This window comes from Phascolarctos cinereus, unplaced genomic scaffold (assembly GCF_003287225.1).
Source record: "Phascolarctos cinereus isolate Bilbo 61053 unplaced genomic scaffold, phaCin_HiC Scaffold_2;HRSCAF=192, whole genome shotgun sequence".
Lineage (NCBI taxonomy): Eukaryota > Metazoa > Chordata > Mammalia > Diprotodontia > Phascolarctidae > Phascolarctos > Phascolarctos cinereus.
The window spans coordinates 348,558,712-348,584,612 of NW_027555625.1; the positions used below are offsets into that span (position 1 = coordinate 348,558,712).

Consider the following 25,901-nt stretch of genomic DNA (forward strand, 5'->3'; position numbering starts at 1 on the left):
TGCAGGGGAGATAAAGGAAGGGAGGAATCAGGGTGAAAGCAGGTCCTGTGGGATCGATATATGGAGGGTGTGAGAAAGAGCTTGTCCTTTCTGCAAATGTGAGTTTCTCTCATGGTACTTAAAGTATATAGACCAGTAGTTAGGGAAAAGATTTGGAAGCGATGTTTCCATTGATAAAGACTATAACCAGGTGCCTCCTCTGTCATCATTGCAGTTTATTGTACTGGACAAAAGTCAACTGATTCTCTCCCTATCTTTAGTACTAAGGCTTCTTTCCTGTGTGGACCCTAAGAGGAATCATGAGTTGGCATATTTTGCCGTACTTTTTCCCACAGACTAGAACCTGTCAAGGATAAGGAGACTCAGTAGGGCCTGAATTCTTTTATTTGACCTGTTGCAGCTGTAGTTACCTTGGTTTCTCACCTTATAGTAGAACATGGAGTTACTGGTGTTTCATGTTCAGATCTGATCCTGCCACCCTCTGGCTAAATAAATCTTTGCCTATGTGGCTTCATAGAGGGTTCAAGCCAGGAGGGCCAAGGGCAGCTCAGTATGTGATGTCACAGACATAGGGGGCTTATAGGCAATTCTCCAGGTTACAGAGGTATATGACTTTGAGTCTGTAACCAGAGATTTCTACCTCTGCTCTTTATGTCTAAAAGTCTCTAAGATACAAGGTCCATGCAGAGGCTCTGTGAAAGTGAAGACCAAAGCTCAGGGATTGAGAAGCTCTGACAAGGAATGTCCTATCTAAAGGTTACTCTAAGTTCTCATATTATAGCCGAGTCCACACTAGGATCATCATTGTGACCTCATTGTTTCTTTCTGTCTGTCTGTCTCTTCTTCCCTTTCTTTGTCTCTGTCTCTCTCCCTCCCACTCCTCCCACTCCTCCTTCTCCTCCTCCTCCTCCTCCTACTTCTTCTTATTCTTTTTCTCCTCCTCCTCCTCCTCCTTCTTCTTCCAAATCATTCACAAGTATTATTAAGGACCTATCACATGCTAGCCAGTATGGTAAGCAGTCAGGATACAAATAAAGGAAAAGATAGATTGTGCTTTAAAGGAGTTCATGGGGGTTGGTTACTTGGACATAACAATGCATAAGCAGAGTACATACAGGATGAATTGTAGATAATCTCTTTGGTAAGGGACTAGAATGAACAAAAATTAGCAAAGTCTTCTTTTCATAGATGGGATTTCAATTGGGCCTTGAAGAAAGCAGGGGAAGTTAAGAGGTAGATAAGAGAAAGAAGAGAGTTCCAACTATGTTGTCCAACCAGTCAAAATGCCCGGAGTTTAGAAAGAATTTTTTCTCTGAGGAATAGAAATAAGGCAAACTTCAGTGGATCTTAAGAGTAGTAGAAGCGGAATAAAGTGTAAGAAATTATTTAGTCTTTTTTCAGTGTTAGAAGACAAGATGCCAATTTGAGGATTTTATATTTATTCTATAAGTGATAGTGAGTTTCTGGAGTTTATTTTTTTTTAATAGAAATGGGGCATGGCCAGATCTGTACTTTGGGAACATCAGTCTGTCACTTGCATTGAGGGCGTGCTACAGTGTCAAAGACTTCAGAGAGGGATACCAAGCAGCATATTATTTCAATAATCCAGTGAGATGACACGGAGTAATTTACATAAAAATGAAATTGTGCAGACCTTCATCCCTCTCTGCTCCAGCTGCTGGGTATAAGGGGGAAATATTTTTTTGTAATCGTGTATTTTCCAGGGTAGGATTGATTGAAGGAGAAACCTTTTGATTCCTTGCATTTTGTGGTAGACTCTTCCTTGTATCCTCCAATGCAGTGGGGAAGCAGTACTCACCTCTCTATTTGGAAGGCCATCAAAAATGAAAGTCTTTGTATTCCCTGAGTAAATAGTATTTAAACCTTTCTGCATTTTTTGTTTCCATTTTAGTGTATTTTGGCCATGATAGCCTACATGCATCATGTGAGAGAAAGCACTGTGGTCGAGGGAGTCGTTGTATTATAAATGAAGAGACCCAGATGCCCGAATGTCAGTGTTTGGAAGGCTGCAAGTCTAGTTATATGCCAATATGTGGATCTGATGGCAAATTCTATGAAAACCACTGTGAGCTCCATCGGGCCTCATGTCTGCAGAAAAAGAAAATCTACATCATCCATAGCAAGGACTGTTTCTTCAAAGGTAGGAAGTGCTTTTTCAGTTCCTCTTTTTATATGGATACAGATGCGGTTTTTAGTCTGACTATTCCAATGTTATTAAAAAAAAAAACTATACCCTCCTATGGTCTGAGGCCAAGTCAGTCGTGAATCCAGGATCGTCTCCATGCAATGATTGGGTGTTTCAAAATTGTATTGGAGTACTAATAGTATTTGTTATTGGATGTATATACTTGAAAAGAAAAAAAAATGTTGGTGAGACTTAATCTTTAGAAGTCTAGAAAATGGTTTTGTGGCATTAGGTCATTCTTTGAGCAGATTTGGACCGAAAGAAGTATGTGAGGTAGGAGTAATTACCCATATCAATGAGAACACAAATCCAGGAGAGTACTGCACAGTTCATTCTGTGACTGTATTGTTTGCAAATATTTCTACTTCCATTTAGTGTTACAATTGTTAAGTTTATGTTTTCTATATCTTATCTGTACAAAGGGAATATATATTTTATTATTATTACCATTTTTTTTACTACTGACCTCAGTGTAACAGAATCACTCTAAATAGACTTTTTCTCGCAACAGTAATTGTATAGATTATCTAAGTTGGACTTCCTCTATCCAAAAGATAGGACCCTAACTTTAGAATTGCTTCTTTTTCCTTTCATAGGTCTATTTTTCCCATTTTGAATAATTTAGTGATTTTCTCAATAAAATGTTGCAGCAGTTTTTTACATTTTCTTAATTATTCTATTCTTACTAGAGAAACATTAATTTTAAATAATATTTAATTGACTGGGAGCCCTTGTTACAATCAAAGGGTTTCTTGAAGCATCTATTTCTTTTCAAATCCTAGGAAATCTGTTTGCATCTCTTTTTTTCGTAGTATATATAGTGCTTTTATTAGTTGAAATTTCTGGATGCATCACCTCTATGTATTAATTTTATACATGCTGAAAATATATGATATTAAACTTTCCCTTCATTAGTGAATATATTGTGATCCTAATTATTGTTCCTTTATTTGTGACTTCTTACCACATATTAAGAGAGCAGAGGGCTTCAGGAAATGCTTTGAATTTTGAATCAGAAGATCTCAGTTCAAATCCTGCCTCTGTGTGATTTATTTCTTGTGTGATTCTGAGCAAGTTATTTAATCATTTTTTCCCCTTTTATGTCTGTCATCTGTTAAGTGGAGTAAATTCAATGACCTTTGAGATTCCTTCTAGATCTAAATATATGTTCTTGCAGTGGTAGGGATTTAGTTAGATAATGGCTCAACACTTTTGAAGCAAGTAATATAATTCTCCTCTCTAATGCCTTACTCAGTTGAAAATCCATCTAGACTGTTTATCAAGTTTTGTCTCGACCTGGACGTCTCCATAAGCTTTAGAAGAAATTTCGAAACAGTCCTTGATCCATGTAAATGTAGAAAGCAACTAGATGAACTTGAGTGGTATTGAAAAGGAAAGTATTTACAATGGTCAGAGGAAACTTCATGATGTCCACTGAGGTATGTATAAGTTACTGACCCATTTTGTATTCAACAGAGTAGGACATTCTACTCCCTTAGTACCTAGTACTTAAAAGCCTTCAGCCAAGACCCTGAAAATGAATTACTTGGTCACAGCAGTCAGGAGAGGGAGAGCATCAGCTTTGCTCTCCTCTTTACTGACCTTAATACAGAGAAGGATCATATGTACTTTTGAGGATTGGAGGTTTCAGACTTCTTTCTCGTAAGTTTGCTAGTATCTTATACTTGGAACAGTAGAGGCTCTGACTGCACTGGTCATATCTACCTTTGGAGCTACAGAAAAAAAATAATAAAAGAAGTATCAAAAGGTCACTTCACGACTGTACAAAGAGTCTGTCAGAAAATGTATGCATTGGATAAGGGAAATTTCATAAATAATGCCACAGTAGCAGAAAATGATTTCTGGAAATTGTGGATTCTCCCTTTGCACATGTGTGCCCTAAACTTAAACCTACTTTCCTCTGAATTTTTTATGTACTGGTCGGAGATTTTGTCACAGTGTTTTGGGTAGAATGTTCTTGGTATATGCTTGTTCGAAAAAGTAATTCTGACTGAGCTGTAAACAATTGAGGACATAACGTTATAGGTATTATCCAAATTCTCTGGATTGTCTATTTTCTGATATCTCTTAATTACTGTGCTGTGTGGGATCCTACCTTTCATTCCAGTAAGATTTGAAAAAGTATTACCTAGGCATGTAGCATGAATGATGATGTGATCTCATAGTTTTTAGCCTGAAAAAAATCTAATTTTTGAGTTCCAACTGTGATATGACTAGGCATGATGAATGTTAGATTCTTGCATATTTCTATCTCATGGTTTCTGTTTTTACTTCTGAGAAGGTTTTTGAAAATTTCCTGAATTACAGGGTCCTGTTTCTGTTATACTTCTAGCTCCTTTCTGATGTCATAATCCTAAAATAGCTTTTTTATGATCTGTCATCCATGTTTTTATGCATAAATCTTTTATTACTCCATAAGAATGTGAATAATTGAGTTATTCACTCCAGTGTGCTGTGCAGTTTCATTTTCCAGAGTGGAAAATTTGGCCCTATTTTTATTAATATTTCTACCCCCTTTATCTTATTTATTTCCTTCATATTTCATCCATTTTTTTTCCCTTTGTCTAGGTAATAGTGTTAAGTGACTTGCCCATGGTCACACAGCTATTAAGTGTCAAGTGTCTGAGGTCACATATGAAATCAGGTCCTCCTGACTCAAGAGCCGGTGATCTATCCACTGCACCACCAAGCTGCCTCTTTATTCATTTTTAAAATAATATTTTAGTTCTGAATTAATTTATTTTTAACTTCAAGTTTCTTTTAGTCCTGTGATTTATTACAATTGCAAATTCTTGCTAATTTTTATTGAATAAAGAATATCTATAACCATCTTTTGGTATATTTTTTGCTGTTTTTTTTTTCTGCCAGTCACAGAAATCTGGCACAGTGAATAGAATGCTAGCCCTGGAGTCAGAAGATCAGAGTTTAAATATGGCCTTAGAAACTTACTAGTTGTGTGACCTTGGGCAAGTTATTTTACCCTATTTGCCTCAGTACCTCACTATTAAACTGAGTTGGAGAAGGAAAATGCAAAACACTCTAGTATGTTTGCCAAGAAAACTCCAAATTGGGTCACAAAAAGTGAGGCATAAATGAAACAACTGAATGACAGAATTTCACTGCTGCCTCTTTGGCTGATTGTTTCTCTATAGTATCATTCAATTTTATTGAATTTCTGCTCATAGAAATCTATTATTTGTTTTTATTTTCCTTAATTCTTCCCTATTTATTTTTTCTTAGTAGTTGAGATTGCTGTGTTATTGAGGTATGTTTGAGAAGCTTGGTTCTCTTTGATCCCTGTCCTCTTCTTTCTTTGATTGTCTTTATGTAGTAGATTTTATGTTACTAACTACTTGTTTGAATAAAATTATCCCTCCTGGAGATACCTTTAACAAGCAAGGTTGAAACCTATAATGTTAATGTTGCAGGTAGAGAGAACAAATTTTCCCCAATACAGCTTCTAAATACCTAGTGGTATGTAAAGATATTTGGCTCCTATTATGTGCACTAAAGATTTGGTTTTTTGTTTGTTTGTATTTTTTTATCTATCAATGTAAGGACGTATCAAGTTTCAAAATGCCCTCTTCTGTTATCTAAAACCGTCCTGATATTTGTAATCTCTTTTTCTTCCAAATATCCCTTTGTAAAAGGTAAAATTGATACTAATTGTTTTGGATTATATGTCTGAGATACCAATAACTTCTTGGTAAATCAATGATATAGGAATGATTCTAAGTGTAATTGGTGATCTCATTTGGGGGGATAATACTGAAACTTGGTTTTTAATCTATTGGAATTAAAGGACAATCTGATCATTTGGCATTATGCCCAGAATTCTGAGTGTGAGATATAGAAAGCCATGCTTCATGTACCCAATCTGCTAGTGCTTATACGACTTGGTAGAATGGGTCTAGAGTCTAATCATTGTCTACGTATCCCCCATAAATAATCACTATGTATTTCTACTCTTCCTCCTGAGGGTATGTGTATTTGTAAAATAGAGAGCTCACGTTTTATGGGAAGCAATGCTCTGTTATTATATTTATTAACTTATTATTTCACTATAAAGCTTTACTAAGAATTGTTCTTTGAGAGTACAAAGCTAAGCGGGAGGCAATTTACTGTGATGTGGAAAGCATTTTGTAAGTGGCTCATTTAGGATTTCACTAGAGGTATTCCAAATTCAGTACTATTTCTCCTATACCATATATTATTTTAATGTATTTTTATTTCATTAAGTATTTTTCAATTACATTTTAAAAATGTTTCTAACATTTCATTTTAAAAACTTTTTAGGTTCTAAATTATCTCCTTCATTACAAACCCTTCCCATACCCATTGGTTAAGTAAGTAGTATGATATCAATATACATATAAAGTTATGCAAAGCATATTTTCATAGTATCCATGGTGCAAAAGAAAACACACACAGAGAAGAAAAATAAAGTGAAAAATGTATGCTTCGATTTGCACTCCGAGGTAATCAGTTCTGTCTCTGAACATGGATAGTATTTTTCATCATTGCTCTTTTTGAATTATCTTGGACAGTTTATCAGAATAGTTATATCTTTGACAGTCGTTCATCCTTACAATATTGCTGTCACTATTTACATTGTTCTCCTGGTTCTACTTAATTTGCTTTGCATCAGTTCACATAGGCTTCCTAGGTTTTTCTGAAACCATCCTGCTCAACAATTCTTAATAGCACAATAGTATTCCATTACATTCATATGCCACAACTTGTTCATCCATTCCCAATTGATGGGCATCCCCTGAATTTCTAATTTTTTGCCACCACAAAAAGAACCATTATAAATATTTTTGTACAGATGGGTCTTTTTCCCTTTTCTTTCTTCTCGTTGGGATACAAACCTAATACTAATATTCCTATTAACAGGTATGCACAATCTTATATCTTTCCAATATATTCTCCTGAATTGTTGGACAGGTTCATGACTCTACCAACAATGCATTAGAGTTTCTACTTTTCCACCGCCCCTCCAGTTTTAATATTTTCCTGCTCTGTCGTGTTAGCTACTTTGATCTGTATGAAGTAGTACTTTGGAATTGTTTTAACTTTATTTCTCAAATCAATACTGATTTAGAGCATTTTTTCCTGTGACCTTTGAAAGGTTTGATTTCTTCTTTTGAAAACTATCTGTCCATATCCTTGAACCATTTATCAATTGAAGAATGGCTCCTATTTTAATAAATTTTGCTCAGTTCCCTATATATTTGACATATGAGGCCTTTATCAGAGAAACTTATTTCAAATTTTTTTCTAAGTTTAATACAGAATGCTTCATAAATTTTCATGTCATCCTTGCACAGGGCCCATGCTAATCTTTTTATCATTTCAATTTTAGCATATGAGCTGCCAAAGCAAACCCTGTATTATTAAGGCTAGAATTGTCTAATCAGTGCACAGGGTTTGTTACTTTATCTTGAAACTTGAGATGACATCAATTATAATAACAAGGATATTCTAAGCATATTTAATCATGGCAGCAATAAAAACAATAGCTCATAATTACTTTGATATTTGTAAAACACTTCCACTACCTTGTGTTCTTTACAGCTTATTGAAGCCATGTGAGGTCAGAATGGTTGATATTCCTTTTTTACATATGAGCAACCTGAAGCATAAAGAACTTAAGTGAATTTCCCAAAATCACACAGTCTTTGCAGGAAGATTCAAATCAAAGTCTTCCTGCTTTCAAAACTTCTATGCTGTTGATCATGTTAAGGTCCAAAGTTTCTTGTTAAGGAGGTAGAGCTGGGGTCAATAATAACCTGACATGTTTAATATGATTATACTTGAAAGGCCAACTGTATGTGGGTGATTTCTTGGTAGCATAATGGATGGGGCATAACCAATTTCTTCTGGAGTTGTCTGAAATTACTTCTTATGGTTTGAAAAGGAAATGTATCTGGGCTCTGTGAGTAAAGGGGCTATTTCAGGAAAGTGCAAATGACCTACTTTATCTCTATTACATTTTGGGAGAATTACTGTTTTCCCCACCATAATATTTCTGGTAAAAGTAAATTTGGGGAGAAATGAGTATTATCTCTGAATTGAGAGAAATAAAAACTCCTTCTACCACAAGGCAACTTTTATAAAATCATTTCCAGATCCCTCCTCTCAACATTTTATATATATATTAGATTATAGAAGCATATTACCAACTTGAGTTTAAGGGCAATATTTTCCAAATTCTATTTCATGCTCATTTACCTCTCACTCATAATAAGACTTTGTGGAAGGAAGCCTTGCACGTTTTCAGTTGACAGACTGTACCTATTTTCAGTAATGAAATTAAGGGTTTAGACAATGTTTACAGGCTTTTAAATATGACATCTGCATAAAAATGAGATTTACATTTATATTTTTGAGGAGTTCAAACCCTTGGACTTGTGAGAATGTAATTTTCTTTATGACGTTTTGGAGTGGTAGAAAGACCATTGGGTCTAAAAGTAGAGAAAAAAAATTTGAATATTGCCTTTGTTGCTTACAACTGATGTATTTCATTACACTGAAAACTCCAGTTGTTCTCTATTCCCTCTAGAATGAAATATGTATTTCCAAAACTGGCTTTTAAATCCATTCCTGTCGCCAACTAGTCTTTACAGACTCAGGTCTTCTTTGCTCTCTTTCTCAATCTCTGTGTTATAACCAATCTGCCCACCTCTTTGTTCCAGTTCCTTATTTATAGTTTCTTGGGGGCTATTAGAACATTTGGTAAAAATTTTGGGCTGTAAGTCAGGAAGACCTGATTTCCAGTCTCCCCATGGATAAAAACTATCTGTGTTATCTTAGAAATGCCACTTGATCTCCTTGGCCTTCGTTTCACCTCTGTAAATGGTGATAATAATTGCAGTCTCTTTCCAGAGTTGCTGAGTAGATAAAGTTACTTGTTAAAAATTGTAGGTGAGTTATTTGTTAAATAATGTGAAGTGTTAGATAAATTATATTTTCTATGTTTGTATGTAGATATCCATATTTGCCTGTATGCTGTCAGTTCTGATGTATGCTCCTTAAAAAGAAGAATAGTTTCTTTGTATTTTCCATCCTAAACATGGTGCAACATAGTTTTGTAATAGATGTTTTTTGATGACCATTGTAGTCATATTCTATGGCCCTCAGTTTTCTTACTTAGGAATTGTGAGGTTTAATCTCAATCATCTCCTTTCCACTCCAGATGTAGACCTAAGTTCCTATATGTTATACTTGTGTTTGGAATGATGATAACAGAAAGCAGAATGCATTTCAGTAAAAATAATCAGTCATAAAGATGTGCTCTCAAGTGGAAAGATTACAGGGAAATCTCATTTACTCACTGATAAGAGTAACCAGAGACATGTTCATGATTGTGCTTATAAGATCTACACAGAAGTCCTTCAGAAATCATTCTGAACATTATGGAAACAATTGAAAGATGAAGAAGGAAAAATGACAGTTGTGTAAGGGAACAAACTTTCCTGTTTGCAGATGGGAAGTATAAAACAGTTGATTAGTTCTGTCGGTTTTGCTAGCTATAATTAGCTGTATAAATTAATTTCCTATGTTCCAGTTTTCACCTTCCAGAAAATTGTTGGAACTTCATAGAAAATTCTCTTTTAAAAGGTTTTTTTAGCCATAGAGAAAGAAAGTGCATTGACTCTATATACCACCGTAAGGCTTTTTGATGATTGATGTGTTTGTTTTTTGAATTAGAATACATACATTTTGGCTGTGACTGTTTTGGAAGGTTTATTTTTCATTTTCTTTTAGGAAGAAATGGCTGAGGACTTCAGTAATTTTTTTTTAAATTTTTACTTATAATTTTAAAAAATAAGCTCTCCTACAGTTTTGTGAGCATTGGAGTTTTTATGGTTTTCTAGTAATGTTATGATACATTTGAAAATGGTATTTTATTTTTTCCAATTACACGTAAAGATAGATTTAAACATTCATTTTTATATGATTCTGAGTTCCAAATTTTTCTCCTTTCTCTCTCCCCTAACTCTTCCTCAAGACAAAGGCAATCTGTTATTGGTCATACATGTGTAATTATGTTAAACATATGTCCCCACTAGTCATGTTATAAAAAAAGAAAATAGAACAAAAGGGAAAAACCATGAAAAACAAAAAACAAAAAACAAAAAAAGTCCAAATAGTATGCTTCAATCTGCATTCAGACTTCATAGTTCTTTTTCTGGATGTGAGTAGCGTTTTTCATCATGAGTCTTTTGGAATTGTCTTGGATGATTGTATTGCGAGAAGAGCTATGTCTGTCATAGTTGATAATTGCACAATGTTGCTGTTACTATGTACAATGTTCTCTAGTTCTGCTCACTTCACTCAGTGTCAGTTCATGTAAGTCTTTCCAGGTTTTTCTGAAATCTGCCTTCTCGTCACTTTTTACAGCACACAATAGTATTCCATTACATTCACATACCACAACTTGTTCAGCCATACCCCATTTGATGGGCATCCCCTCAACTTCCAATTCTTGGCCACCACAAAAAGAGCTGCTTTAAATATTTTTGTGCATATAGGTCCTTTCCCATTTTTAATGACTCTTTGGGACACATTGCTGGTAGTGGTATTGCTGGATTAAAGGGTATGCACAGTTTGATTGCCCTGTGGTTTAAGCTGATGATTCTTAAATGATTTTTAAATGATTTTTGATGTTAACTGGTATAAGATCAACATTTACATTTTAAATTTTTTCTGTTATCGTTTGTATTGAAATACATTTGTAACATTGTGTCAATCTATCTATCTTTGTTACCTTCTGATTTTCACAGAACTAATATTTTTTTCAAAATGTTACATCTTTTTGAATGACTTATTTATTTTCCTTTCTATTCTTTTCACTGGAGCATTTATTTTACTTACAGTTCCCACTTTTTAAATGTCTTCTTATTTTCCAAATTTCTTATTTTCTTCTTATCGACCAAGATAATCCTTTTTGCTCTGATAATCTCATTATTATTTTTATAAATTTTCTTTCTTCTGGTTTTAGCTTTTAATTAACTCTTAACCAATAAAATTTCTTCATTATATTCATTGTCTTCTGTTTGCTTGTGTGTTCACTTCCAGGTTCTCATTTTGGATCTTGTACCGCTGGTAAGCTTTGCAACTTCCTACACTCTTATGTAAATGACTCAGGCTGTGTTCGGCCTTACCTGGTTTTGTGAGTTCTTAACATTGGTTTATTTCGTACTTTGTGTGTTTAAACTCAAATTAGTATCGGTCAGAATTCTATGGTCTTCCAGGTCATCATGGAATGCTCCTGTTCAGAGTGTTTCTCTGGGTTTTCTTCTTTACTGGCCCATTTCTAGTCATCTTTCTTGGGCAATCTTCTAACCTGTTCATCTGTGTCAGTGCTGCATTCCCTATTTAACCAGCTATTTCAGTGGTTATAGTTTTATGGCTGCAAGTTTAACCAGTTTTCTGCAAGATAAACATGTTTACTGATATTTTGCTTTGCATTTCTTGGACGTTGTTTGATCTAATGCCCAGCTGAAATTATTTCTATGTTAATACATGTGATAGTTGGTGTCCTTTATGGCCTTGTGGTGATCTTAATGTGAATTCTAATGGAAATAATATATTGGAATAGTAATAATGATATTGGTCTTTGTGGAGCAGAGTTTTGTATGGTTGTTTTATTCTTTGTCGAGGAGAATTACCATATGGTTATAAGGTGTGGGTAGCTATCATGTAAAGCCCAAAGTATCCTACAGTGATTTTATTAAGAAAAATAGTTCATGTTTAAGTCTTTACATTTCAACCTTAATAGATGCAATGAGCCTCCACATGTGTGTTCACACCATTAGATGACTATGTGATGTTTTCAGTTGTATTTTTCCCTTTCCTAAATCCCACACCTCAAGACAGTGGTGTGACTTTGAGTGACCAACATGAGAATTTTTTTTTAATAATTCATTGAGTACTATACATCAATTGTAACTTTCTGGCCCCCAGAATTATGGGGTTTTTTTAGTATCGGAATTAGTTTCAATTTATTGAAAATCTATGAGCTCCAAGTTGGTCTGGAAACATTAGGCAGCTTCTTTAGCAACATGGCCCTTTCTGCATGATCTCAATAAAGCTTTCTTCTGTTTTATGATCTGGAACTAGCCATGGTGAAATTTAGAGGTGGTATAAATAAACTTCAAGTCAATCTTCTCCAAGGTAGCATGTTCAATCTGTACCAGCAACAACTTTCTCAGGGTGAAGGCTACTTTTTGGCCCCAGGGACAAAAGCTTTGAATATGATAAAGTCATTGGTTACTTCACCGTAGTAGACAAAGCCTCCTAGCAGGCTGATGCTCTTGTCAGACAGGTCTTAATAGGTGGATGCTTTGTCAGGGAGTAATGTGCAAGAGGACTTGGAAGGTAGAAGGGCAGTCGGTTATGAAGGGCTTTGAATGCCAAATAAAGTATTTTGTATTTTATCTTGGAGGCAAGCAAAGGACTTCAGTTGTGTGTGTGTGTGTGTGTGTGTGTGTGTGAAGTGGTGGTGGGGTGTCTGTTTATCAGACCTGAACTTTAGTCTATTACAGTATTTCAGGTTTGCAGCGATAAGGACCAAAACTAGAGTGGTTGCAGTATCAGAGGAGAGAAGGGAGCATATTCTACAGATATTGTAAAGGTAAAATCTATAGGCCTTGGAGAATTTTAGGTTTAAGCCTGCAGTATTGGGACCATGGTTACTCTCTATAATAATAGGGAATTTGGGATGGTAGGACAGTTTAAGGGGACGGAAAATGAGTTCTATTTTGGATATATTGAATTCATGATGACTACTGGACATCTAGTTTTAGATGTAAATCATTAAATTTTTTTCCAGTATTGCTCTCTTCACCATGACCAAGTCATCCTATATAACAAAAAATATTTCTTTTTAAAAATTACATTTGGTAAATGAGAAAAAAATAACTGATTAATGAATTGAACAATTCTTATTATATACAATATACAACTGTAAAATAACATTGTTGATTTTCTTCTCATTTCTACTATTTAGAGCTCTGCTTGTTCTTATTTTTCCAAAATACATTTTTGATTGTTTTGCTTATTCTTCCCATTTATTTATAATTAATTGTTTATATTATTTTCTCTGCTCTTTTCATTTCCCTTTGTCTCAGACAATTTTTGGTATCATGATTACAACTCTTGTTTTTCAGGTACATCGAATACAATGTAAATTTTCTAATCTCATTTTTATTTTGTGCATTTGCTTTTTATGTGTGTTACAGGGAAGTAACTGTGGGACATGTTTTCTTCTACAGTTTTTCACTGTCGTTCAATGTAAAGGATTGTTTGATATTTATTCAATCTTTTGACACTTAAATTCCATTTATTCTCATACTCCCTTTTATTCACTCCGTTTGACTCTAATATTATCTTTTCCCTAATTACATATTTTCTCTTTTCCTTGCTCTGTGAAGATAATACTTTGTCTCTTCAGTTGTTTTCAGTACATCTTCATTATGATTTCCTTATTCCCATAGTCTCTTTTCCTGACTTCCTTAATCCCTGCATCCACTCTCATTTTTATCCATCCCTTAGTTTTTGAGCTTTATATAAACTATTTTTTCCTTTTTATTTCTACATTTTTATTTAGTTATTGAAATCTTTTTTTCTTAGTTAAGAACTTAATTAAAATCATCCCACCTTTCCTCACCTTCAATTCCTTTTTTGTTTTTTTCTTTTACATTTTCTTTACCTTTTTGTAAAAAAAATGCTTTCCTACATTTTCTTCATTATTTCTCCTCTATTTCTCAGAGTACATTAGAATATGACACCCCATCACTCAGATGAGGTTTCAATTCCTTTGTTTTCCATCCTCTCCAAAGATATCTTTTTATGAGCGACTCTTAAGAGTCACTTTCTCTTCATCATTAACATCAACTTAATTAGCATACATTCTACATCCCCCCTCCTATCCCTCCTTATATTCTTTCTCTCATCAGTTAGTCAATCAAAAAACATTTATTAAGTAACTAACTGCAGTGAAAACACAAAGAAGAGTGAAAGAAAATCCATTCTCTCCAGATCTCATAGTCTAATATGTGAGACAACATACAGGATAAATTTTAGGAAAAAAACCCCAATAGATTATTTCCATTACCATGATGCCAGATCAGGAATAGCTTTCCTCTTTTATGTACCCCCCTATTCTGTAATTTCTTATAACATGCACCCACATGCACACACACACACATGCAGAGATACAAATGATAGATCTGTAGGCAGTGTGTTTTGCTTTTGAGTCTGCCAAAATTTTAAGTCAGTTCCCCCACCAATATTTCTTTCATTTAATATTCACTTTCACTACATTCTCTTTGTGTACTTTTAGAATGCAAAATCTCTTACTGGTCTCCATTGTTATTTTCTCATTGTTTTAATTCCAATAAATGTGTTTCTCTTTCTAGGTTTTTTCATTCCTTTTTCTTCCTGGTATGATTTAATTATCGCTTCTACTTTCTTTATTTGCTCTGTTAGTTTACTTTTCTCGTATTTCTTTTCTCTTGCCTGTTTACTTACATGTTTTTTAATGCTTCAAATGGCATTATTATATTTATTATCCATCTTTCCCCACCTAGGATTGGTCAAAGTTTTACCAGATATTTTACTTTCAGTTTTATCTTTAGTTTCTTTGTTGCTCAGAACTTGTTTTTTATTCAATTCTGTGTTTCTGATGGGAGCAAAATATTCATGTTATTGTAATTTATTTTACTTTATATTAGAACAATTTTTTTTGTCTGTCACTGGAATTGTTTACTTCAACTACTGTTTTGTAGTTTGCAGCATAGTTCTTTTTCCTATTTTTATTTTTTAGTCTGCAATCTTTAGATTAACTGGCTTCCCCCCCCCCCGTTTTCTACATTGTTCTACATTGTTATTGTTGTTGTGTGTGGACTGTGTATGTTTGTGGATATATCATTTTGCATATTACAGTGTTTGGGTTTTTGCTTTGTCATTTGATTCTGGAAGGAAGATGATCATTAACTTGTCTCTATTCATCCTAATTGATCTGTTTTATTTCTCCAATGTCACATTTTCTCTTAACTCTATTGTGTTGAGTTTTTTTCTGATTTGTCCTTTCCTTCTGGGTGTTTGCATTCCCTATCTATTTGTCTCCCTTTTGTTTCCTTGGAAATACTTGTCATCGGATACTCAAGTGTATCTATTCTGCCAATTTTCTGTTGTAAAAGCCTCATTCTGCATTCATGATTCTTATTTCTCTCTTGAACCATGTCGGAAAACCCTAATCTTGTTCCATTCTTTTGAGAAATTTTTAGGGTCCTTTGCCTCTTCAGGTATTTTACTTCCTTACTGCAATATGGCTAACACGTGATCAGTGAATAGAGTTCTTTTCCTGGAAATTTGAAGCCGTGAGGTGAAATCTGGCCTCAGACACTAGCTGTATGTCCCTTAAGTATTACCAACTTTTGTATCAATCTTTTTCCTCATCAATAAAATGCTGATAATAACGACACCCACCTCATAATGTTGCTACGAAAATAAAATGAGATAATAAATGCAAAGCTTTTAGCACTCTGCCTGATATATATCAAATACTATATAAATGTTAGCTATTATTATTAATTATTTTAAACTTTTTATAGTGTACCTTGAAGGCAGTACTGAAACTAAATAGTGAATTCATGAGACACTCTTTTTCCCCCTCTACTGAGTTAACAGAAGAATATTTAGGATAATGTTCACCTGTAGTCTGACAATTATTTTATAAAATTGTCCTGGAATAAGATATTTTTGGTTGTGTTTCAGATAGAAATGTGAAAATATTTTTGTTTCTTGCAAAAAGAAATATTAGTATCATGTAGCTTCTTTTCCTATTCCTATCAGGTTTTAGACAGAGAAATTACTTCATCATTCTCTTCATGCCCTACTTATAACCTTCTCCACCCCCCAACACATCAGTTAGGACTTATCAATATAGCATAACTTCATTTGGCTGGCATAGAAACCTACTGATTTAATATAGAATTCAGTCATTCCTTATAAAATTTGTTTTCACTTAGGGAATAAGCTTATTATTTTTGTTATGACAATAAATGTTGATGCTTTTCAAATCTAGTAAAATATTGGAAAATATCTTAATTTCTGTGTATTAGATTAAAACACTAATTAGCAAGATCTTTTTGTTCATTATTCTCAAAGTTTTCTATATCTCTTTACTTTTCAATGCCTTAATCAATGCTTTCATTGGGGAACATTCTTTGAGATTCATAGGATTCATATAGGTTTGTACATTTCAGTGTTTTGTAAGAAAAAAAAATAGGATAGCATTTTGTGTTTCATTGATCACATTCCCAGCCTCACATACTGGTTGCTATAGCAATGATGCACAACATACATGCAGTATGATATATGCCATTCATGGCATGTTAACACTAAAAAAAAGAAAAAACCTAAATATGTTAAAATGACGTTGACATTAATTGGGAGTTTCCTTAGTATTAGATAGATTGCTACACATGAAATCTTGATTTGTAGCGTCAAGTTCAGACATAAGTAATGTGATTGTTGGAAAGACATTTGAAATCTGTTCGTAAGAATGAAGCAAAGAAAATTATATTTTTACTACCAAAAAAAGCGATTGTGAGGAAGTAATAGAAATGTGAATTGTCATATGAGACAATGCAGAATAATGAATAGAGAACATCAGAGTTAGGAAGTCTTTTAATCAAATCCTATTTCTCATATTTATTTTTTATGTGACTATCTCAGTGCCTTGGTCTGTTTTCTAAAAGTATCTTGTAGTATGTTTACATATGTCCACGAGTAAATGGAGACTTGTAAAAGGAATTGAATCCCTTTTATGAAATAACATTGCAACTCAGTATAAGTTATACATGTGCAGTTATGTAAAACACTTCCATAGTAGTCATGTTGTGAAAAACTAAGTGTATTTCCCTTAATGCTATCCCCCCTCATTCATAGTATTCTTTCTTTTGACCCTGTCCCTCCTCAGAAATGTTTGCTTCTGACTACCCCTTTCCCAATCTGCCCCCATCTCTATCATTCCTCTGCTCTCTTGTCCCCTTCTCCCCCTATTTTCCTGTAGGGTAAGAAAGCTTTCCATACCCAATTGAGTGTGTATGTTATTCCCTCCTTAAGCCAAATCCTATGAGAATAAGATTCACTCATTCCCTCTCACCTTTCCCTGTTTCCCCTCCACTGTAAGAGCCTTTTTTTTCTGTTTTTTCTTGAGATTATTTACCCTGTTCTACCTCTCCCTTTCTCCTTCTCCCAGTATAATCCTCTCTCACCCCTTATTTTTATTCTCCAGATGAGACCCCTTCATCTTCAATTCACCCTGTGCCATCTATCTATCTTATCTATCTACCTAAATCTATCTATCTATCTATCTATCTATCTATCTATCTATCTATCTATCTATCTATCTATCTATCCATCTATGTATCTATATATCTATATCTGTATCTATATCTATCTATCTATCTGTCTGTCTTTCTGTCTATCTATCTATCATACATACATACATACATACATACATACATACATATATATAATTCCTTCTCAAAATCCTTTTTGAGCTCTTCCATGGCCTGGGACTAATTCATATTTTTTTGGAGGCTTTGGATGTAGGAGCTTTGGCTTCATTATCTTCTTCTGGTTGTATGTTTTGATCTTCTTTGTTACCACAATAAGATAATATAGTCTGACTCCATTTGTGCTGCTTGCTCATGATCCCGGCCAATTACTTGAGTTATAAACTCTTTGTTAAGGTAGAAGTCTGTTTCCAGTGTGGAGAATGTACTGTCCCAAGCTTCAGGGGTTATGTGCAGCTGTTTTCAGAGATATTTCTAGGAACCCATAAATTTTCAGTTCTTCCAAGGTGCTATGATCAAGGGCTAGGTGTTTATTCCTTTCCTGACCTGTGCTCTGGTCTGTGAGGGCCCACAAGCACTCTTTTCTGCCTTGGAACTATGAGGAGGATTTTCTCTGCACCACCAGTACAAGCTCCACCAAGCCAGCGATCTTCCTCACCCCAGGACCGCCACCTGAACTGTAACCCAGATCCAAGCATGGGCAAAGCAAGAGATTCCTGCCTCAGCACTGGCAAAGAGTTCTCTGCAATCCCTCTCTGATCAGGCACTTGATTCCCCCTCAGTCTGTGGGCCAGAAGCTCAGGAGGCAGCCACCACCCTGGGGCCTAGCTCAGGGAATGGAGCTGAGAACACATTGCTTCTCTCTCAGCACCACAGAAACAGACTTTTCCCACTGACCTTCTAAGTTGTCTTTGGCGTTCATGGGTTGAGAAATCTGGAAACTGCCACAGCTACGTGCAATTCAGTCCCCTGAGGCCTGCCCCAGATTCGCTGTGCCCTACATGCCCAGTCCAAAGTGTGCTCCTTTCCTGGCCTGGTGTGATATACCTTTCTGATCAACCATCCAGGTTGTCTTGGGCTAGAAATTTGTTTCACTCTATCTTTTTGTGGGTTTTGCTGCTTTAGAATTTGTTTAGAGCCATTTTTTATAGGTATTTGAAGGGGTTTGGGGGAGAGCTCAAGCAAGTCACTGCTTTTACTCTGCCATCTTGGCTCTGCCCCTGCTCATCATTTCTTATAGCACAATAGTATTCCATTACATTCATATACCACAACTTGCTCAGCCGTTTCCCAATTGATGGGCATCCCTCAACGTCCAATTCTTTACCAACACAAAAAGAGCTGCTATAAATATTTTTGTACGTGTAGGTCCTTTCCCATTTGTATGATGTTCTGGGATATAGCCCTAAAAGTGTTATTGCTGGGTCAAAGGGTTAATTTAAAATAATCACAATTTGTGAGCAACATTTCAAGCGTAGTGTGTATTTTTATTTACGTGGAGTTTTTTTTCAATATAATATTGGATTACTTCTCTTTAGACTTTAAAGTAACCTATGGCCATCCAGCATCTCATTTGAGCAGGCTGTAATCCTCTCTACCACTGTGTCTACTAGTGCTCATCTCTTGCCCTTTCTGTGCCTTCCAATAATAATGAAGGTTTTGCTTATGAAAACACTCATTTCCTGATGTGGATAGCTCTGATTGCTAAGAAGCTTGTTGTTTCATCAATTCATTTCTTTTTCTAGAGCTTCCACTCTATATACTACTTCTGTCTTCTTGGATTGTCAGGCAAGTGTCATCTTTCTTCCCAATGGAATTAATTCTTCAAATACTTGAAGACATGAATCAATTTATTTGTGAGTCTTATCTTAGAGAATGAATAGTATTACTAGAAAGAATGTTAAAATTAGAGTTTGGATATCTGGACAAAATTTTGTCTTCACTGTTGCCAAGCTCTGTGAAGTCATTTAACCTTTGTCACTATCAGGTTTCTTATGTGGAAAGTGTGGAATAATACATGCACTTACTGCTAATCTTAGAGGATAAGTGTTAGGAAACTCCATTATAAAATTTGGTGTAGAAATGTAATCTTAAATTATTTTTGTTACATTTACTCAGAGATTCTATAGTACAAAGGAAGAAATGTTGAATCTCGATTCATAGGTCATGGTTCAACCTTAGGTACTCACTGACTCTTTTGTATTAGGGAAGACTGTTAAATTCCCTGCATCTCCATTTCATCAGTTTTTAAAGCAGCATTTGTAGTAGATAGCCTTTTAGGTCCTTGTCAAGTCTAGATAACTGAAACTTTGATTCCAGTTTTTGTTGTGAGTAGAGGTTGAATGTGATGTAGTGTCATCTAGCTAAAAAAAATTTTTTTAACTCACTTAAAAACCTTGAGTCCCTTTGCACCATTAAATCTGTGTTCTATTTTTCATTTAGCATTGAGTCTGTTACAATTAAGCTTTAAAAATCATCTATCAATGAGTTGATTCAGGAATCAACCAATGAGTATTTATTAAGCATTTATTATTTTCCAGACACCATGGTAGTCATTAGAAATGCAAAGAAAAAGCAAAAATTGTCAATGCTGTCAAAGGAATTAAATTCTCATTAGGGATACAAGATTATATATCCTGCTATTCTACTGAAAATGTCTTTTTGAAGCTCTCCTTTCACTTCGTAACACTAAATCTATTGTCTTTTTGACTGTTTTATCTTACTTCACTTTTCTTAATTTTTTGAAGCCATCAGCCCCATCTTCTTCCTTTTTGTTTTCTTCTCCTTCCCTTTCAGATGTAGTCTTCCCATTCTACTTCTTTTTATTATAACTTGTCTCTGTTCTTCATTCTTTTCTCAATCCTTCGAGGAGGGTTTACTCTAAGGGTTGGAACTTGTTCTTCTCTCTGGCTCTGTAACCTCTGCTTTAATGATCCCTTTATTTCCATCCTTTCAAATTGTACTTATTTGTAGATGACTCAGTTACAGATTTCTGTTCTTTCATTAGATATTACATGTGTCTCAAACTCAACATTTTAAAACCAATATTTTCTTTTCCCTTCAACTTGCTTCTCTACTTCTCAATTTACAGCTTTTTGCCAATATCACTGCCATAATTTTAGTCTTTTATTTTCAAAACCCTCATGTTTTTCCTCATTTTTATTCCTCCCTCAATATCACTTCTCCTACCTGTTATAGTAATGAGCTCTGCTGTTTCATCCTCTGACATTTCTAATACCCCACTTCTCTTCATTCTCTTTGTCACTATCATCACCCTTGGATAAGCCCTCATTACCCCTTTTGGAAATCATCATCATAACCTCTAAAGAGACCTTCTTTTGTCCATGCTTTCTACCTTTGCATCATGCTTCATAAGAGACTATATCTTATTATGCGTAGACTTCATCATGTCACTTCTGTCCATAAAAATGGTTCATGTCATTATGGTGCCTAAAATGTTGAAACGCCTCTGTAATCAATTCAAGTCCCTCAGTGCTAGTTTTATTTAATATTACTTACCTACATTCATTGTACCACTAAATGAAAATAGACCCTTGCCTACTTTAAAATGTACTATATGCTCATGCTTTTGTGTTTTAGTCAAAAATATTTACCAATAATTTTTTTCCTTTCCTCTCTACTGCTATTATGCTCATATCCATGGTTTAAGTATAAACTGTCTCATAGCACAATTTGGGTACATTAGATGGTACTTACTAAATTCTAGTTGGTTGAATGATAAAAGCCCAATTGAAGTTCTACCTTCTATTGACTGTCTTTGCAGATTTCCTCCTCATCTTCTTTCCTTTCTTCCAATCCCCAATGATGTATTCTTTAAGACATGATAGAAACTTTTCATTTCCCAATTTTAATGCCTTGAGCATTTAATATTATATGTCTATTCTTCTGATATTTTATTACTATACCATACTGTAACCATTTTTTTTAAACTAAGGCATTTTTCATCTTAATTTGTCTTCATCCACAATGCCTAGTTGATAGTTCTGTTGTTATTGCTGTTTTTCTTTTGGTACTATTTTTCCACTTAATAGTATTTTATTTTTTCCCATTAGATGTAAAGGTAATTTTCAACATTCATTTTTATAAGATTTTGAGTTCCAAGTCTTTCTCCTTTCCCTCCTCCTCCCCAAGATAGCAAGCTATCTGATATAGGTTATACACAGTTCTGCCAACACTAAGTGCTTAAATAAATGTCAACTATATTTTATTAGTCCAAATAATTGAGAGCTGAACATTTAAAAACCTCCCATAATTCAAAGAAACATTGTATTATGGGATTTGGAATAAGAACAGATCCTTGTATTCATCAGCTTTTAGAAGAGAAAAGTATATCCCAGAAGCATTAAATGTTTTGTGTATGAACTCATAATTCATATGTAAGAAATCCAGATCATTAGTGGCTCCCGATCCAATGTTCATAACTCAACCACTTCTTTGGGGCTCAGCTGAAATCCTTTCACACCTCTGTTTGTTACCTGTTAGGAGAAGCCTTTTACAAGCCTCCTTTTCTTAGTGCAGTCTGTTTAAGAATATCCAATTTATTCCATTTCTGTCTGATTTTTTATATTTTTCTGAATATTGCTTCCAACATTTTATTGTCTGCTCCTTAAAGGCAGACACTGTTTTTGCTTTCTTTGTATCCCAGTTCTTAAGGTAGTCTTTGGCACATGGTTCATATTTATAAAGGTTTGTTGATTTGACTTGTCTTGGAGAATCTGAATGTAGGAGAAGTAGAATCACTTAGAAGAGATGATTGTTTTTCTTGAATATTTCTTTCATGTCTGTAATATTACAATGTGAACATGCTGTAAACGTGTAAGAATGTTGTCCTTACAGTATATATGTCATCCCATAGTCAAAGCTATATGCCTTATATGAATTAATTGTATCTTAGTAATTACGAAGTGTTAACAAGTTATGAAACTGAGAAAATTTCACATTGCGGTTGTTTTACTTAGTGAAATTTCCCAGTATCAAAAACAGTATCATAAAGATAGGTTGTTTTATTGTTTTCCTTTTATAAACTGGGGCAGGTGTTGAGAGTTTCCACCAATGTTAGACTGCCTGTTCTCCAGTGATTGAAGAGTGACAGAACTCTCTCTAATTGTTATGTGGATATATAATTAGACTGTGAAGAACATTCTGCTCAGCAGGGAAATATGTAATTATCAGGTATTTAATTTCAGATGAAAATACTGTCTGGTGATAAAATACAGAAACCGTGAAAAAGAACTATAATGGCAATTCTAAAGATATAAAGAGTTAGAGAAAATCTTCCATGTGGGTTCATTGGAATAAAGAGAAATAGTTCTTGGCTCTTTGGCTGATTATTGTAGCATTTTACCCATCAGAGTCTCAAGAGAGTCTTTGTGTGTAAGTGCTTGTAAGGGTAATATTGGAATTAGTCTTTGCATCTTGGTGAAGAAAGAAACAAGGTATAAAGATCAGTAGAGAAAGAAGATAATATAATAACATCATTATGAAAATTGCCATATCTGTTATTCTCTTTTTTAATTCTAATTCCTATAATTGGAGCATCCTGGATAAAATAATTCAATTCACCAAGGTACAAACTTTATTCAAAAAATGGTCCATGCTAAAGGAGTTTTTATTGTTCTCTAATGTTGCGGTTTCTTTTGTTTAAATCAGTCTTGTACAACCTGTGCCTCCCCACTTACCCCACCTACCATGAAAAATGTAGAGGAAAACATCCTTTGTACTAGAGGAAATCCTTTGGCGTACTGCAAGTGGCCTGCACGTAAGCTTCAGGTTGTGCAGGCCTGGTTTAAGTGAATATATATGTAACACTTAGAACAGCTTTTGACACATACTAAACTTAGGCAATGAATGCTTTTGTTGACATTCATTCATTCATGCATTCATTCATTCATTCATTCATTCACCTATATAAGATCCTCAGTCATGTGAACTTTGTTCCATCCCTAGAATTTTCCTTCCCAAAACATTGCACGCTACTTTGAGAACTTTTGGTAACTTATAACATTTAAAATTTCCCTAACATTAACACTATCATAATGTAATTCTGTGACAGAAATCAATCAGTTTAAACTATAAAGTTTCATGGGCACAGTAGTTCCAGTTTGCAATGTAGCCCCCCTTTCTCAATATGATATAGTAAAAGCAACAAGATATCTGATTTGTGATCCAGCTAGTCTAATTTTTTACATTTTGCCATATTTCCCATTTGTATGTTGTCCTATGTTCTCAAGAGCATAATTTTGTCAGAATCCACAAATAACAGGGAATGTACTTATTGAATCTTTGTTTTTCTTCTTCAACACCATCATTATTTAATAAATCTTGGTTATATATTGGCATGGTACATAGTTTTCCTGATGTTTGAGAGAAGCAGCCCGTCTTAGAGCTTGTAAATTTGTTCTGGGATTGTTTGTTATAGAAGGAAATTCAATGTTCGTTCTTTTTATGGGATCTGGTTTGGCTGCAGATATAGTGCTCCTGGGAAGGGGGCTATGTATTTTTTCACTAATACAAGTTTATACCAAAAGTATCAAATATCAAAAACCACACAACCCTAAATGGATAAGAGCATACGATAATATCTGATGAGAATTTGTGTCTGGTTGTTCACATAATAAAGGGGCGAGTAAGACAGACAAAGGTTTCAGAAGAAATGCTATTTAATATCGCAAAGATTTCTTAAACACTTATTCTTTTCTGTGCATGCAGCTAGGTTGTAGGGTTACAGAGACACAATCAAAATAGCTTCTGTCCTCTAGGATCCAGTATTTGACTATGTCAGGCAGAAGGATCCAAAATATTGATGTGAAAATGAAGTTTTTGGGACAGCTAGTTGCTGCAGTGGATACAGCACCAGCATTGGATTCAGGAGGACCTGAGTTCAAATCCATCCTCAGATGCATAACATTTACTAGCTGTGTGACCTTGGGCAAATCACTTAACTACATTGCCTAGCCAAAAAAAAAAAAGAAAGAAAGAAAATGAAGTTTTGTTTTGTTCTATTTTCATTAAGAAGCATGATTTCATCTGAGTGTAGATCTCCCAATTTATGAATTGCCCTACACCAAAGCCTTTAATAATGAAAGGTTAAGTGAAACTGCACCTAAGGTCATGAATCACGTCCATGTCACTGGTAGAATTTGAACAGACCTCTCTCTATGATGACTTTTGATTATTTCCCTCTTTATATTTAAAATATATACAGAATAATTACAATGAATAATAATTCACATAGAGTTCAACCAAATGGATAGACAACCTGTTCATTGTGCATACTCCCTTCAGCTTTGTTATTCCAACTCATTACTACCCTCTGACACTCTAATTAGAGGATATACCCACAAACTCCAATCCTGCCTTTTACATTAAGAGCTCTGCTCGATCATCTAATTTTTTCACCGGGATGCACTACTCTGGGGCCTTCTCTGACTTCTCCATCATGGAGCACCAGGGACCTTCCTGTCCTTTGCCTGCTTTTAGCTTTCTTTTGTATGGTCTCTTATCTATTTAGAATGTAAGCTCCTTGAAGCACTGTTTTTTTTTTCTTTTTCGTAACCCAAATATTTAACATATAGTAGGCACTTAATAAATATTTCATGATTATTTACTGTCAGATAAAGTAACTAGTTAAAGTTGACCTCTTAGCTTTGGAAAAATTGAAAGTGTGAAGCTAAAGTGCTCATATAAAATTCTAAAGTCTACCTTTTTGAGTAAAATAGGAGTGCGCAAGTCCTCATTAAGTCACCTCTGATCCAGGGATCATGACCATGGGGCTTACATGCTCATTTGACTGTGTCTCCTTGATCTCCAAGAGCAAAGAGGAAACTTTAATGACTGGCACAGAATCTGCTAACAGCTCTTTTTGCTTAAGTCAGTACATGTCATAGTTGTTTTATTCAATTAACAGGAGTAGGTTGTTTAATTACTTCAACAAGATTATGTTGATTTGGACTTACCCAGGGTTTATCACTGTTGCTCTTTCAATTAAGATGAAGGTCCCTGCATAGCACTAGCTAAATGATATTGCGTATAGAATCTCTGAGTTCAGGCAGCTTGTTTATATATGCGTGTGACAAACTGAATCATGTCAGATCAAAAAGTGTTGTGATTTTATGCGTATTCCTTGAGATGTTCTCTGCCTTCTAATAATCTTTTAAAACAAACTAACAGTTTATTTTATATTTCATTGGTTGTTTTGGGTTGAGATACATTGTTTATTGACAGTTCTCTTGAAATACAGGGAATATACATGTATATGTACATATACATACATACAT

General features: G+C 34.6%; 1 protein-coding gene and 1 non-coding gene across 2 annotated transcripts in view; one reads left to right on the forward strand and one right to left on the reverse strand.

The window, feature by feature from the left end:
- LOC144455705 (follistatin-related protein 4-like) overlaps nucleotides 1-25,901 on the forward strand; it is a 256,581-nt gene that overhangs the window by 42,424 nt on the left and 188,256 nt on the right. The window contains exon 2 of the mRNA XM_078149185.1: nucleotides 1,913-2,161. Within this exon, the coding sequence (XP_078005311.1) occupies nucleotides 1,913-2,161 (249 nt within the window). The remainder of the gene's footprint in view (nucleotides 1-1,912; nucleotides 2,162-25,901) is intronic.
- LOC144456012 (U6 spliceosomal RNA) lies at nucleotides 7,513-7,616 on the reverse strand. Its single transcript, XR_013484924.1, has one exon. It is a non-coding gene; the product is annotated as a U6 spliceosomal RNA (small nuclear RNA).